The sequence below is a fragment of the Semicossyphus pulcher genome, unplaced genomic scaffold, assembly GCF_022749685.1.
Source record: "Semicossyphus pulcher isolate SPU_LCO1_2020_fin unplaced genomic scaffold, fSemPul1.0.p SCAF_20, whole genome shotgun sequence".
Taxonomy (NCBI): domain Eukaryota; kingdom Metazoa; phylum Chordata; class Actinopteri; order Labriformes; family Labridae; genus Semicossyphus; species Semicossyphus pulcher.
In genome coordinates this window covers 10,299,379-10,313,869 of record NW_027211694.1, presented here as the reverse complement: position 1 = coordinate 10,313,869, position 14,491 = coordinate 10,299,379, and the positions used below count along the sequence as shown (strand labels likewise).

At 43.4% G+C, this 14,491-nt stretch overlaps 1 protein-coding gene across 6 annotated transcripts in view; it reads left to right on the top strand.

The window, feature by feature from the left end:
* The first annotated feature begins 1,650 nt into the window (after window positions 1-1,650).
* wnk1b (WNK lysine deficient protein kinase 1b) overlaps window positions 1,651-14,491 on the top strand; it is a 97,303-nt gene continuing 84,462 nt past the window's right edge. For all 6 annotated transcript variants that reach the window (XM_069671329.1, XM_069671332.1, XM_069671331.1 and 3 more), the window contains exons 1-2: window positions 1,651-2,205; window positions 6,049-7,588. In XM_069671329.1, coding sequence (XP_069527430.1) covers window positions 6,662-7,588 — 927 coding nt within the window. In that variant the 5' untranslated portion in view covers window positions 1,651-2,205; window positions 6,049-6,661. The remainder of the gene's footprint in view (window positions 2,206-6,048; window positions 7,589-14,491) is intronic.

Genomic DNA, 14,491 nt, shown 5'->3' with positions numbered 1-14,491 from the left:
AGTAACTCTTCCTCCTTTATTATGAGGGACTTTGATGAGTTAATAACATGATCCTGCTTTGATTATTCTTGCCAGAGGCGCTGCAGCTCAATATCAGGGTGTGTAAATCTGTAGACAGACAAAATGTCAAATTATTAATTGTGGTCACATTTTTGTGTGTGGTCTTTGATTTGAACAAAATTTCCATATAAGAGCCAAACCAAATAATCTATCAACACAAAGCGGCTCATCATGCTCTTATAGATGATTGATGGAGAATAAAACACGACAATCAAGACCTGTAACTTCAAACAAAGTGTTAAAACTGTCTCTTGGTAGATACGATAAGATATGGGATCTTTCATGTCAAGTAAAGAGCTTTTATGACAATTAATTAGATGAGGAAGACGTCAGAAAGTGAGCAAGTGAAGGCAACACACATACAAAGAGAGAGAGAGAGATGTGGAGAAACAGAGACCGAGAGACATACTCTACGGATACACAGGAGGTAAAAAAAAAAAGCATCAATCATAAAAGTTGACTGCTCATGCGAGAAACATGACCGTGACATAAAATAAAAGCATGTCCAACGACATGCGTTGCTTTAAACTGCAGCTGTTGACTGGTCCAGGATACAGGAGTTTGCCTCTGCTTGCGAGCGTCAAATCGCCTGTGGAAATAAAAGAACTTCCGGTTTGACCTGTCAGTATAAAACTTAACGTAATAGGCCTATAGTTTAAAAAATATATATATTATTCAGTAGTAGTATTTTAATGAAACACGATAAGGGGGTAAGGTTTAATTAACCAACTTGTAAATTAATATCTTGTATGCATATATTTAAAATATTTATAGGATTAAAAGTCCAATATAGGTATAAAGTTTCAGAACACCACATCTCTATGTATAATTTGAGCAATGTAGCTTTTTTAAACATTAGTATAAAAATTCGTTGTAGCATTTAAATTCAATAAAACCACTGATCATTTTAAACAAATGGAAACATTTCTGAAATGACTTTACCGTCCAATTCCAACTTCATTTCGCATTTTTCACAATAAAATCTATTTCTTTGTCAACACTCTCAACACCAATTTTCTGTGTGAACTCAAAATGAATTAAAACCAAAAAAGTCTACAATGACATACACTTTTTTTTTTTAACACTATATGGTGGGAGCTCATTGCTGCTGTGGCAAACAAGAAAAGAAAAAGAAAAGTGAGTAATGTTTGGTCATCCAAAGCCCTACTGCAGCTGGATCCCTGACAGATCAAACAGATGCAGACTGCTGTTTCTGCCATCCTTCACAAAATAATAATAATAATGATGGAGGACAAATAGGAGCTGTGACATAACTAATTGCGTTGGAACTGCAGGATATAATCACTAGGACTCATGTAGTATAAAATGGGATTATGTAGTCAACAATAGCCCTTCTGACTAGATTAAACACGCTTTGATGGTTTTATGTGACTTAATTCTTGGTTACACAACACAACACAACACAACACAACACAACACAACTACATAAACAAAACATAAAGTTATTTTATTTTGAAAGAGCCTGTCTTTTCCGGTATCATCCGGGTTAACGGTTGTCGGTTTGACGCGGCACGTCTGCGTGAAAGCCTTGCCGTCGCCTTGTCGAGTCATCGCCAGAGAAGAGCACGGAGCAGACGGAGCCGCCGTCCGGTGGCTCGAAAACTGGGAATAACTGTGGATTACAGTGAATTTATTGCACCACGCAAGCCAAGAGGAGCTAAACGGCGGTAACGGGAGCAGACTGGACGTTGACACGGATAAGGATATAGCATCTTTTAGTGAGACAGTAGCTGTTTGGTTGCGGTTGCAGACCCGGACACAGACAACACAGAGACAGACAGAAAGAAGTACCAGAGCCGCCGCGACACCAGCGAGCGAACTTGGCTTCTCTGCCCTGTGGGAGGTGTCCGTCTGTCGGCTGTGGCTCGCTGCACGTACCGCTAACTGCGTCGCTGCCCGGACCTTTTTAAATTTTAGCCTGTTATGGTTGTAGCTAACTTGTGTTTTTGTAAATAGCGTCTTTTTTCTGGGTTTTCGGCAACCAACTGTGGCTTTAATGTGACGCACTATACTGACATTAGTGCTGTGTGTGGAAGCGGACCCCCTCTGCAGAGGAGTTAAAGGAAATCAAGTTTTTACCTTCATATTTCTACGGTGCCAACACAGCCCACACAGATGTAATAGGTAACATGTGCATTTTCTTTTTTATTACCCTGCTTTATCCACATCGTGACTCGTTGTTGCATATGTCTTGTTTCTGCATTGCTTCCTCAACAGGCAGCAGTGACCCCCTCTCTGCAACAGTTTCCCTACAAAGCTGTTCCGGAGATTTAGCATTGGTTTACAGCTTTTCCAGCCTAGTTATTAACATGAATATGTTTCTTCCCCATGCAGGGATAACATTTTCACATAACTTGAGGATAGAGTTGGCCTGCGCGAGACCAAGCTCCTTAACGACCCGGGAGATTTAATTGCTCCTGCGCTCCCTTTAACAGGATGAACATCTTCTTTTCATTAGGCTGTAATGAGCCGAATTTAGCAAATGGAATTAATTTAATTGTGGCATCGACTGGAGATGTGTTTACGTTATTAATAAATACTTGAATAACCTAGTTCAAACTTTATTTATTTATATAGCACCTTTCATACATACAAGCATGCAACCCAAAGTGCTTCCCAGAGGAACAAACAGTAAAATATAACAGAAATGACAACAAATACAAGTTTGTAGTTGTTTAAAATACTTAAACAAGGAAGTAGAAAGTAATAAAAAATAGTTTTAAAAAGATGTGAAAGAAAAAAGTGAGAAATCAATAAATTAAAAACAGTAAAACGTTTAAGACAAAATAAATATGTATAAAACAATGATAAGGACTTTGGATGTAAAATTATAAAAGCCAGATTAAAAAGAAAGGTCTTTAATTTCCTTGTAAAAAATAGGGACAGAGCTTGCTTAGAGCTTGTTTTGGTATCCAGAGGCAGTGAGTTCCACTGTTTAGGGGCATAAACACAGAGAGCTCTCTCGCTGGTGCTCGTGTGGGACACATGAGGAACACTTAAAGCTCCTGTGAGGAATTTTTATCTGCTTATGAAACAGACTGAAATTAATTCTGATTACTCTATATGATCTACAAAAGCAAACCAGACCATCAGCGACAAGATGTATATCTATACAGTAATTTTGAATGCCTGAACCGGTGGCGGGGGGTAGGTGTCAGATGAAGCAATGAACGGCACGCTGCCTTTGTTTACATTTTCCAAGGCAGAAATTTAAAGTGAGTGATACATATGACTGTCAAAGAAAGCAGGATATGATTTTTTTTGTTAAAAACCACCACTTAAGCATGTACAGGACAAAATCAGCAAAGAGATAAGAGGTAAGGCTTTGTCCACAGGGGGCGCCAAAATCAACACAAACCGAAAGTTCCTCACAGGAGCTTTAAAAGAGAAGCTTTCGAGGACCTCAGTGATTTGGCTGGAACATAAAAAGAAAAATAACTGCCACCCACTTCTCTTCAAAACTAAAAAAGTGGGAGCATCTTGTTTTAGTTGTGCTTTAATGTTTAATGTGGCAGAAAGACTGTTAACAGACTCTGAAAACAATACAGCAGAAGTAAGAAATGTGTTATATTGCTAATACTGTATAAATGCTTCAAAACAATACATTTTTATGTTGTGAAATTGGAGCATTTGTGATATATTGTAAGTTAGCCAGACTAGTTTTAGCTAAAGCATGACAACCCTGATTGTTTCTAAAGAGCAATTAGCTTAATGTAAGTGTTACTTGAGCTGTTCACTGGGATATTGATTTGTGACTACGATGAAACACACCTATCTTCAATGATAAAAGCTGTCTCACACTGAAGTCATCAGTCTAGTCTCTTAATCCGGTGTCATCATCATAATGTCCTATGTATTACCCAACTTTCCGGGCTGTTCATTGTTGTCTAAACCTGGACTGGAACCCGAGACATCTGGTTTACTTCCTCTAGGGCAGCCAGGTGCCATTACATGTGCACTAATTCCTACAGGCTTTATCATGGTAGGGATTATTCCGGTCAGCATTTAAATCCTGTTCATTACACATATAATTCTACAAATATAAATACAAGATGGAAAGAAGCAGTCAGAGTGTACCTGGTGGCCTTGTGGCACATACCTCCTCTGACCTCTGTAGTGCTAATCCATCACCTGCTTACCTAATTGAGGCAATATACAGTTGCCTGTGGGGCCAAGTGAGTGCCTGATGTTGCGTATGGTCACACAAACATTTGACTTCTTGTCATGAGATCCTTTTTGGCTTTTTTTGCACACTTTGTAGCCCGTGTTTTGCTATGAAGCGGTCATATGATATTCCATCTGGGTTGGTGAATATGAGAGTGTTTTTCGCAGTTTACTGACACACTTGTGGTACTTTCAAAGTCGCCTAGTGCATTTTTAATCCTCGTTCATAAGGGACAGATATAATAAGAAACTCTACAGATGACCGAATGAAATTGGGACAGTTTTCTGAGTGTTTCTCCATGTTCAGACGACTTGTGAAAACTTGTTCCGGGTTGTTTTAGACATGTTTAATGTACTGTGAATGATTTACATCACACCCAAAAGCAGCTGCCGCTCCTCTGTGCCACTTCTACGATAAAAGTGATCTGCAGTTGGGCAAATAGCAACTTCAGTGTGCATTTTTCTTACCACCTACTTCGTTTTCTGTAATACAATATGCAGAGTAAAATGCTTGTACGCTGTCCTCAGATGTGTATTAAGTTTCAGTGCAGTGGTTTCAGCCCTCTCATGTTAAGCTGCTGAGTTGCCACAGGGCAGCTGGACCTCGAGGTCAACCAGGCTGCGATGACTTTGGGCTAAATTTGGACTCTGGGGCAATTAGACGCACACTCCGCTGCATCCCTCCAGTGCATTAATTGCACGGGGAAAATGGGCAGGAGAGCTTCGGATAGGGTGCAGTTCTTTTTCTTGTTCACAAGCTTGAGTTGGAGAGTGAAGATTGTACACTGGTTCAAACGCTGGTATCACTGGTAAACCCTAAACTGATATCCCTTTCCCACCAAAATTCCTAGGGTTTTTCAGACCAGGGAAGAGCCGCTAATAAATGCTGATTGTCTCTTTCCCCACTGCCGGTGGAGTATACTCCTTCCCATCACTGTCTGACGTCAAAAACGCACCGGAAAAGAGGGTTTGTAAATAATAGTACGCACAAAGAACTTGCATTATACTCTTTGGTAAGCAGCATGGAGGCCAGAGAAGATCAAACTCGACTATCAAACTCGGCGCTGACAAATTTGGAACGATGTTCGAGCGCTGCCCGGACGGAGACATCATAGCATCTTGCCGGAGAGGGAGCAGAGATTAGCGTGCCGACCCGGGCTTTGTGTTCCCATCAATGCCGATCGGATCGATAATTACGGGGGTCTACTGCAGAGTCATTTGACCCGGGTCGTAATGCCAATTGTAGCCTTTCCCACTAAGCAAAAAAGACAAGTGTTAGTGGGTTTTTTGACCAGTGGGAAAGGGGCTTAAGAGTGCAGGAGTGACATAATTTAAAAGAGTGTGCAAATGAGGGTGAATATTCACTTTTTCATGCATGGTCCCTTAGTTTTTTCTTGTGCTGCTGACCTAGTTTCTCTACTTTACCAACCAACTAACCAACCAACCAACCAGAAAAAAGAACATCCGAATGAGGTTTTGATCTCTTAGTGGTCGAAGGAGCTGACAGATTTATCAACTGCAACCCAAATTGTGGCAGCAGTTGTCTGGTGTTCATTTCCGACCCTGCTTACTCGTACCTCATACACTCATACCTTTCATCACTGGCAGAATGTTGGTAAGATGTTGAAGTATATCTGCCAGCTCGTATGTTCTACCACAAGGCACTCTCGCTGGGAACCAAGTATCATTTGGGGGTCCCGTGTAATTGGTTTGGTCCGTGAAGTGGAACCAGATGTTGAATCCTGTATAGAGAAAATATGGTGTCATTTGACAGCTCTGATCATTCTCTCTTTTTGTTTCCAGTGACAAGGCCCGACGCACATCGAGCTGGGCCAGGCAAGGCCCGGCTAGGCCTTCCCAGCCCAGACAGGCCAGCAACCCCTCCAAGGAGTCCTCAACCATCAGTGGCTGTTGGACATCCTCACCAGACCTCCAAGTGGAGCTGTAAAAGATTGGATTCCAGTCATATTTGATCTTATCAGCCTTCTGGAGGCCGTACTGGTCTGTTAGATCTCCAGTCGTTCCATGTCGTGGTCGCTCCTCTCTGGATGTTGGCAGCAGGATGGATTCAGGTGTTAATTTGACGTTTATCACCTCACTGCAGCGCTTGCACCCCCCCTCCTCAGACTGCATTTTGTCCCACCCCTCTCCAATCTTCAAGCGAAGGCCCCTTCCTCTCTCCTGGGGCTTCTCTGAGCCCTGTGCAGAAGGGCCTTGTAGGAACTGTAGGCTTTGAAACTGCTGACGTTGCAAAGAAGAAGAGTTAATACACCCTTTCACCAAACTACAGAACACAATGAAAATTGCAATCAATAGATTTGATTGATTTATTTTCTTTAACCCACCCAATTTTTTCAAGAGTTTGATCAGAGGTTGAAGAGCTTTGAATTTTTTTTGGTCTGAGCCTTGAGTAAGAATGTCTGAAAGCAACAGCAGCAGCAAAGCGGTGAAATTAATTGCCCCGGCTCCTCCTTCCACCTCTTCCTCTCCTTGTCACTTATCACCCCAATCTGCGCATAAAAATGTGAACGGCGCTGCCAGTTCAGACTCGCACCTGGTGGAGAAGCTTGTCGGACACCCCGAGGTCCAACGTCGGCGCCACACGATGGAAAGGGACTCTAAAACAGCCGAGCACCGCTTCTTCCGGCGGAGTGTCATCTGTGACTCCAATGCCACTGCTTTGGACCTGCCCAGCAAAGCAGCTGTGATACTCACCTCACCTCCAGACTGTGAGGGGCCTCCCACCTTCTTCCCTCCACAGCCCTCGGGTCCTGGACCTGGGGCGGGAGACGGTGAAGATGGGCAGGTCGAAACCTCGACCCTTCAGCCTGGTCTTGGGATTGATGGGGCAGTTACAGAAGAGCAAATCCAAAGTGCTGAGGTAGATTTAGGTGTGGGCAGTATCACGGTGGCTGATCCTATCTGCAGCAGTGTTGAACACAGTGCAGACGGTGCGGCGAAAGAGCCCAGCCCGACAGTATTGGATGTTACGGAAAAAACGGCGGGAAAAGAGCCTGACGTGTCATTGCGCCCCCGCGGGTCAGAGGAAACGCAACAGGTGGCAAAAGACGGAAAAGCAGCAGAACGTGCGGGCTCGGGGAGCGCAAGTAATCTGACCGAGGACAAAGAGAGGGAGTCGGAGGCGAAAGCACGGGCGGAGCAGAGGGAGGCCGAGAAACGAGTGCAAGAGGATATCGAGGAGGTGGAAACAAAAGCTGTGGGGACTTCACCGGACGGACGCTTCCTTAAATTTGACATCGAGATTGGAAGAGGGTCATTTAAGACGGTGTACAAAGGACTGGATACAGAGACTACTGTGGAGGTGGCGTGGTGCGAGCTCCAGGTGAGTCCACACTCATTTAACTGTCACCTCTTCTGCTTCTTCCTTCTAACAAGTCTTAACTTGAACTCCAAGGTGACTTAATTCCATTACTACTTTTGATACCTTGTTGAGATAAGGTTGTGTTTCCCTGTCAGTGCTTTGCTACACTGGCATCCCAAAAGCTATCAAACTGTTGTTTACCCCATGAAAGATAGATTCATCTCTAGGTCAGGCATTAAATTTGCAAGACGCGCTGTCTCTCAGTGGAGGGCACTGCTTGAAAGTGTTCGGCTGACTGATTACTACCTTCGTTTGGCAAGCTACTTGGAAAGTGTAGTGAGCCGAGCTAGCCAGTTCTCTTTATTACATGAAGACACACAACACTGAAGCTAACCCCAAGAGAAATGTAGCGAGCTAAGCTACACAGCAACATGGAAAAAGTTGCTGTAATCATGGTATTTCTATAATGATCACTCTGTACTTCCTTTAGATGTACAATTGGTTGATGTGATTTTGCGTGACTGAAAGTTTGGCGCACATCCTGCACGCTCAGGCTCTACTTTTCCTCTTAGTCACGCTGTTTTATTGCTTCATTCTTGCACCGTACCTTTTAAGAGACTCTGATATTAACGGTTGCTTTTTCAGTGTGTGTGAACGGATGCTGCGGTGCGTCAGTTTACCACTACCACAAGTTGCATAAACAAATAGAGGATGCTGAGTAATCAAGGCCAACAAATATATGTAAATGCGTTTGATTTCCTGATTGCTATGTCGGTTTCGCCTGCCGGTAATCACGCCTCATAAACCTGCCTGCTTGATATCAGCAGCATATTTGTTCGCTGGAATCATCCTCAATAGTACAACCTACAACTTCCTTGTCAAAATCCCTTGGAAATTCAGGGTACTGGTAGTGAGAGAGCTCTTAAGCGGGACGGATTACTTCCTTCGTTCTTACACAGAGTGAGAAACATGAGACAGGATGGCACACAGTTCACCGCAGGATGCTGTTGCTACATTATGGTGCGCTGATGCAACTTCTGCAGAGTGTGTGTGTGTGTGTCAGAAAGAAAGAAAGAGAGAGAGACTGTAGACGCGAGGCAGGCAGAAAGTAAAAAAGAAAAGAGCGTCTTGGTGAAAAGCAGAGGCACAGAGAGGTGTGTTCAGTAGTTAGAGATGTAGAATAACAGTCTCAGCTGGTCATGTGACATTCAGGGAACCGGCTGAGCTGAAGGTTTAGCGGAGAAAGAAAACAGTGACATGGACTCACGTGGACCTGCTCGCCCTGATGAAAACAACTTACTTTCTATCTTTAAATTTGCAGTTTTTTCTGCAGAATGATGGCAAATATATGAGCAGAGATAAAGTATTAAAAGGAGCCTGTTTCATCCACTTCTAAACAAATACGATCCAGAGAAGTCAAACTAGAGTTCCTCTGCAAATCCACACGTGTTTAAACTCCTCAGTATGCATTGTTTTCCTGTTGGGAGCGCATCCCTGTTTTCCTGTCATCTCAATCACAAGATGCTCCTCGAGTCTCCCTGAATCCCAGGAGCTAAAATCAGCTTCGCCTGATTCCCTGCGTCTAGGAAACGCCGGTTTGTTTATCGGGAAACAAACGCCAAACGCCTCTGTCAAGCTTTCTCCCTCTGTCACACATGCCTCTGTCTCTCTCTCTCTCTCTCTCTCTCTCTCTTTAGGCCTTGTGATTGTTGATTGTGTATTAGGTTCTTTATTGGGTCAGATTCAGACCCTAGAATAATTTGATGCATGTTCCTTTAATACTTATTATTTAATACACCCAGGATTACTGGAATGAACATCCCCATTAAACATCCTATACTGCATATGTTATGTAAGGGTATTGAAGGCCTGTGGTGACTAGACTACATGCATGCAGAGACAAGCGCTCCTTTACAGAGCCGTGGTGTAATCCTGCGTGTGTGTGTGTGTCAAAGATGACTGAGCAACCGCTGACATGCGGCTGAACGGTGGGAGTTAAGTTACACACACATATGCGCACAGACGCACACATGACAACCAATCACATCCACACACTGGGTGGGCACGGGGAACTGGAGATCTGTGGGAGACGGGATCATCTGGAACTTCTCGGCTTTCTTTGCGCATGTGTGCGAGTTTCATCACTTTGACTCATTTAGGTTGTTTAAATTCTAGCGTCTGTTTGTGTGTGTGTTTCAGAGATGGGTTATGTCTTTAAATTCTTTGGCAGCTGATCCAAAGCAGGTTAATGTCTGTTTCCAGGAATTAAAAGATGGATGGAAACAGACGAGGAGATGAAGGAGCGTTAGCTTAAGCTTTAGAAGAAATAGAGTGATGGATAGATGGAGGGAGCAGTGAGAAGAAGAAGGTCACTCAGTAGCTGATCTTGTTTGACTGTGTGGTAGATGATGGATGTCCTAGAAGCGGCTGACGCAGCTCTCCTGGAATGAGAGAAGATGGAGAAAAATGTACTTAATTACGGAAGCATGCAATCGAAACAACTTTAAGGAAGTATCAATGAGGTTAAAAGGGAAAGTGAAGACTTTTGGAGGGAAAGAAGATAAATGAAGTCCCTTTTTAAGAGGGCATTGATGGAGGTTGGCGGGAGGTGGGGTAAAGGTTAAAGTTCAGCCGCGTGTGTGTCCAAAGCGAACACCAGGAGCCTGTTCAGTGTTGAGACACCTTTTGGAATAGAGGTTAGAGTGAGACGTAAACAGCAACATGTGGAGGAGATTAGATCGTATAAATTGCAGAAATAGAAAACTTCAGAGTTGGACAACACTTGGAGGTGAGGTGGTCTGAGAGGATGAAAGCAGTGGGACGGGACGGGAGCAGGAGTTGAGGAAAGCGGGAGGTGATTGTGGCGGGGGGGGGTTCAACAGGAGAATAGAGAAATGGGAAACATGGGAAGGAGGTAGGGAGGGAAAAAGTGGGAGAGAATAGACAAAGGAAATAAGGAGGAGGAGGGAGAGGGGCATAGAGACTCAAAAAAAGAGAGACCCCGAGTCTGTGTGTGTGTGTGTGTGTGTGTGACCTTAGGCCCTTGGCTCCGCTGGCACTCAAAGACCTTGAAATTTCTCTCTCAACAGAGGCGGATTAGCCCCCCCACCCCTCACACACACACACACACACATACACAAGGACACACACACAGTTTTGGGGCTTCAAGGCTCTCCTTCAATAACGGACATTCAATCAGCGCCATAACAGGGGGAATGGTCTCAGACATGCTTTCAATCAGATTTCATACCTTTTAAAAAAAACCCACTGTTCTACACAGTAAAATTTGAAGTCATATCGCTGTATTCATTCTGTATGAATCACATCTTTCAAGGCTAATAAATGAGGCCCACAGTGTCCAATTTTAGCATTGCGGCAATTTGTTTATAGCGGCGACCCATTTTAACCTGCTACATGGCCTGAAATCCGTCCATGTGCTGGAAAAATGCCAGAGGGAGGGAGAGATTTTTTGGGGGGTGAGGAAGGCAGAAAATTAGGGAGAGTATGAGGAACAGAGAAGACACTGAGGTGTTTGTTTATCAGGTATTTAAGAAGTGTTATGTCCCAAAGACACTTTCACCGAACAATGGATCCTCTGTTGCACTTTGAATACGTGCAGATCGGAGGATTCGTCCGAACAAATGACGTTGATGAAAAAGTTCTTTTAATATAGTTGTCATTTTTTTTTTTTTAAATCATGTACCCGTACAGATAAAAGGGGCGTCCTGTATATAACTAAGGATAATTATCCAATCCCTCCAGTGAGGCAGAGCTGAGGTGAAACGTTGCACCTTTCCAGAGGTTCAGATTTCCCTGACAAAACAGCCAAATGCAGCTGTGTCAAACCTTCTGCAAAGGCTGCTCCTCACTAGCCCCCAAAAGAAACCTACACACACACACACACACACACACACACACACACAAAAGAACAGAAACTGTGTCAACAGTTTTAAAATTCTTTCTTGTAAATGTTTCAAATGCTGGCTCGTATATATTTAAACAGTTCCTTTTTCTTATAAGCAGTTAAGCTAATATCTACATGTGTGTTAATGTAGGTCTGTAAATGACTTCATGTCCTTGTGCAGCAGGGGTGTGGCTGTATTTGGGTCTGTGTAGTGCACATGCTGCAGCTAGCATTGGGGATTGTTAACTTATTCATTTGGCTGAGCAGAACTGCACATGAGCTCAACTGTTTAATAATACAACAACCTCAAGTGGAGATGTTTTTGAAAAAAAATTGCAGATTATTTTGTGTTTTTTTATGTGATATTTGACTGCATGAGTAGTTTAAAGGAGCAGTTCGCCCCTGGAAAGAGCCACTGTCAGTCAAAGCTGGTGTTCTCTGTAATCAGTAGAAGCAATAATATTTGAAATTGGTGCCATAGCTGTGGAGAAAGTTGTACAAATGGCTTGTTGTTTCGCCCATTCTACATTCCTACAACACCCAGAGTGCATTGCGGCTAGAATCCAAAATACAACGAGAATATACCGGTGGATCGTCTAAAAAATCTTCAGTTCTGCAGCCTACATTTCAAAACTGACGATTTTGAACGAGACATGACATCGGAGGCGGGCGTCCTAGATTGAGGAAGTGTAGTTTAGCGAGCTCCCTGGCCTCTGCCAGATGACGCATTTTACATAGTCTGCCGGAGGTTTTCCAGGGCCCATTGGAGTTGCGGATAGCGTCCTCCAAAGGCACAGAGTGAAGCATTAGCATTAGGCATTACCTCCCCATAATAGCATGATAGGACTGGCCCTTTAAGATCACAGCTGTAATGATCACTTTCCATGCTGAGGTCAGGATAGAAAACAGTCACTATACAGTTGTTTGTAATGGCTTGTACGTACAGCTCAGCCATCAATCTTTATGATAGCATCCCTCATAAATCTGTTCTTCTTCTTGGATAACTCCAGCTGTAAAAAGGGCCAATGTTGCTACTCAACTTCCAGCAGTCAACGTTGTCAAACAAGTTTGTTCCCTTCCATAAAGCTGCTGGTTTGAATCATATCCAAGAATATAAAGATGTGTTCTTTAGTTATGTAAAGGACCTTAAGCCTAGCCAGCTGGATTTATGAGTGATATAAAAATAAAACGCCGCGGGGCTGAGGTCGCCCAGTGTTCAGCTCTGATGTCAGATAATCAGGAGATGACAGAGGATAAGAAGAGGGCACGCTGGAATGGAAATCTCTTCTTTTTTCTCATTCATTTTACTGCTCATTCTCTCACTGTCGCGCGCGGTCGACCTCTTGCTTTGTGTTTCTCCTGCCTCAGATCCAACTCGCGCTCTGTCCCGCTCCCTCTGTCTCGCTGTCATGTGTGTCAGTGACCAGCTGTGTGCAACAAAGGAAGGGAGACAGAGGGGCTCGCACTTCCTCATATGCAAATCATCCAGCTTTTCCTTCCGCGTAATGTGCGACTCTGTGTTTCCCCTAATGTTGTATTGCAAGGTCAGGCCACCCTGCCTTTTTAGAATTTCATTAGTATCGATTTCAAGTGTCACATGAGCTAAGTGCTGTTTCAGGTTAAGATTTTCATAATGTAATAAAATGCTGTTTTAAAGCAGAATGCAGCATGCAAATACAGTTAAAAGTACTGCATGTAGTCTAGACCTGCCACCCATGGGAGTGAGGCATTTTATCACACACACATAAATCTCACTTGATGGCTCTGAGGCCTTGGATGTGTGTGTGTGTGTGCTAAGAGTTCACTTATGCGTGTGACAGTGTGTGTGCACTCCGAGTGAAAAATGACTGTCCTCTCTTCCTCTTCCTCCTGTGTTTATTTAGAAAATATAAAAGGAAGTGTAAAGTCATGCTGAACACAGACTTTTGTGTGAGTGTGTGCAAATGCTGAAGTGTTTTGGCACCTTCTTCTAAATAAAATCATCCGGCAAATGAAAAGAGCAGACAGGATAAAAGATGCATTAGAAACTGCTGAGGGTTACATAACATTGCATGTATCATTATATGCATGTGTTGATGTTTAATGTTAATTATTGTGCAGCTGGAAATAGGTAGGAATGCACGTTTTTGGTATCTGCAGATTATGGCTTGAACATGACGTAGCGGCATCGGCAGATATGTCATTTTTCTGCCGATATTTTCCGACGATAAAACAACGCTTTAATTCTGCCTAAATGCTCGATGATTCCCTAAAAATGCTTGACATAATGCCACGACATTAACTCAGCTCGAGTGTGCGCGCGCACTGTCTGCGCAAAAGACTAAAAAGACACAAAGTAACAGATACTCGAGCCAATGAATAGAAGTTAACTTTCACTGCTCTTAACTAGCTAACAGTTAGCTCACATTCTTGTCATTTTAGCGGACTTTACAACATCAAAAACGCCGAAAGTACACTCGCGGCTAAAGCCGATGCTAACAGAGAGTAACGTAAACATCAGTGCAAAACTAACTTACATATTCATGAACGCACACACGATAAAAAGAGTCCGTCGGCGATCACTTATGTCTCCGTAGTAGGTGCAGTAAACAAGTCCGGGCATGTCTCCCTCACTGCCGTGTTTCAGGGGAGATGCTGCATTCAGGTGCGCTCAGAAATGTGAGTGTTCAGCCTTGTGACCTTTTGTGCAACTCCTCTTTGCAAGATGTCTGCTTTATGGCAGTTTTTGGCCACTACAATAAGAGCAGGCATGATATCAATTCCACTACAGGGGAGACTTGATGTTCTGTGCAATTAGGTGGAAAAAAACATGCCGATATATCTGTATCAAAATCGGAAAAAAAGGGTTGGAAAATCCAATATCATGCATCCCTAGAAATAGGTTGTGCGTTTGTAGCACTGTGTGGTGTAGGAATTGTGCGAGTTGCAGGGTGAGTCTGGGACGTTAAATGCATCAGGCAGATGTTGGATGACTTGCACACTTAGACATGATGACCCAGCTTATGCGCTCTCTCCGTTTT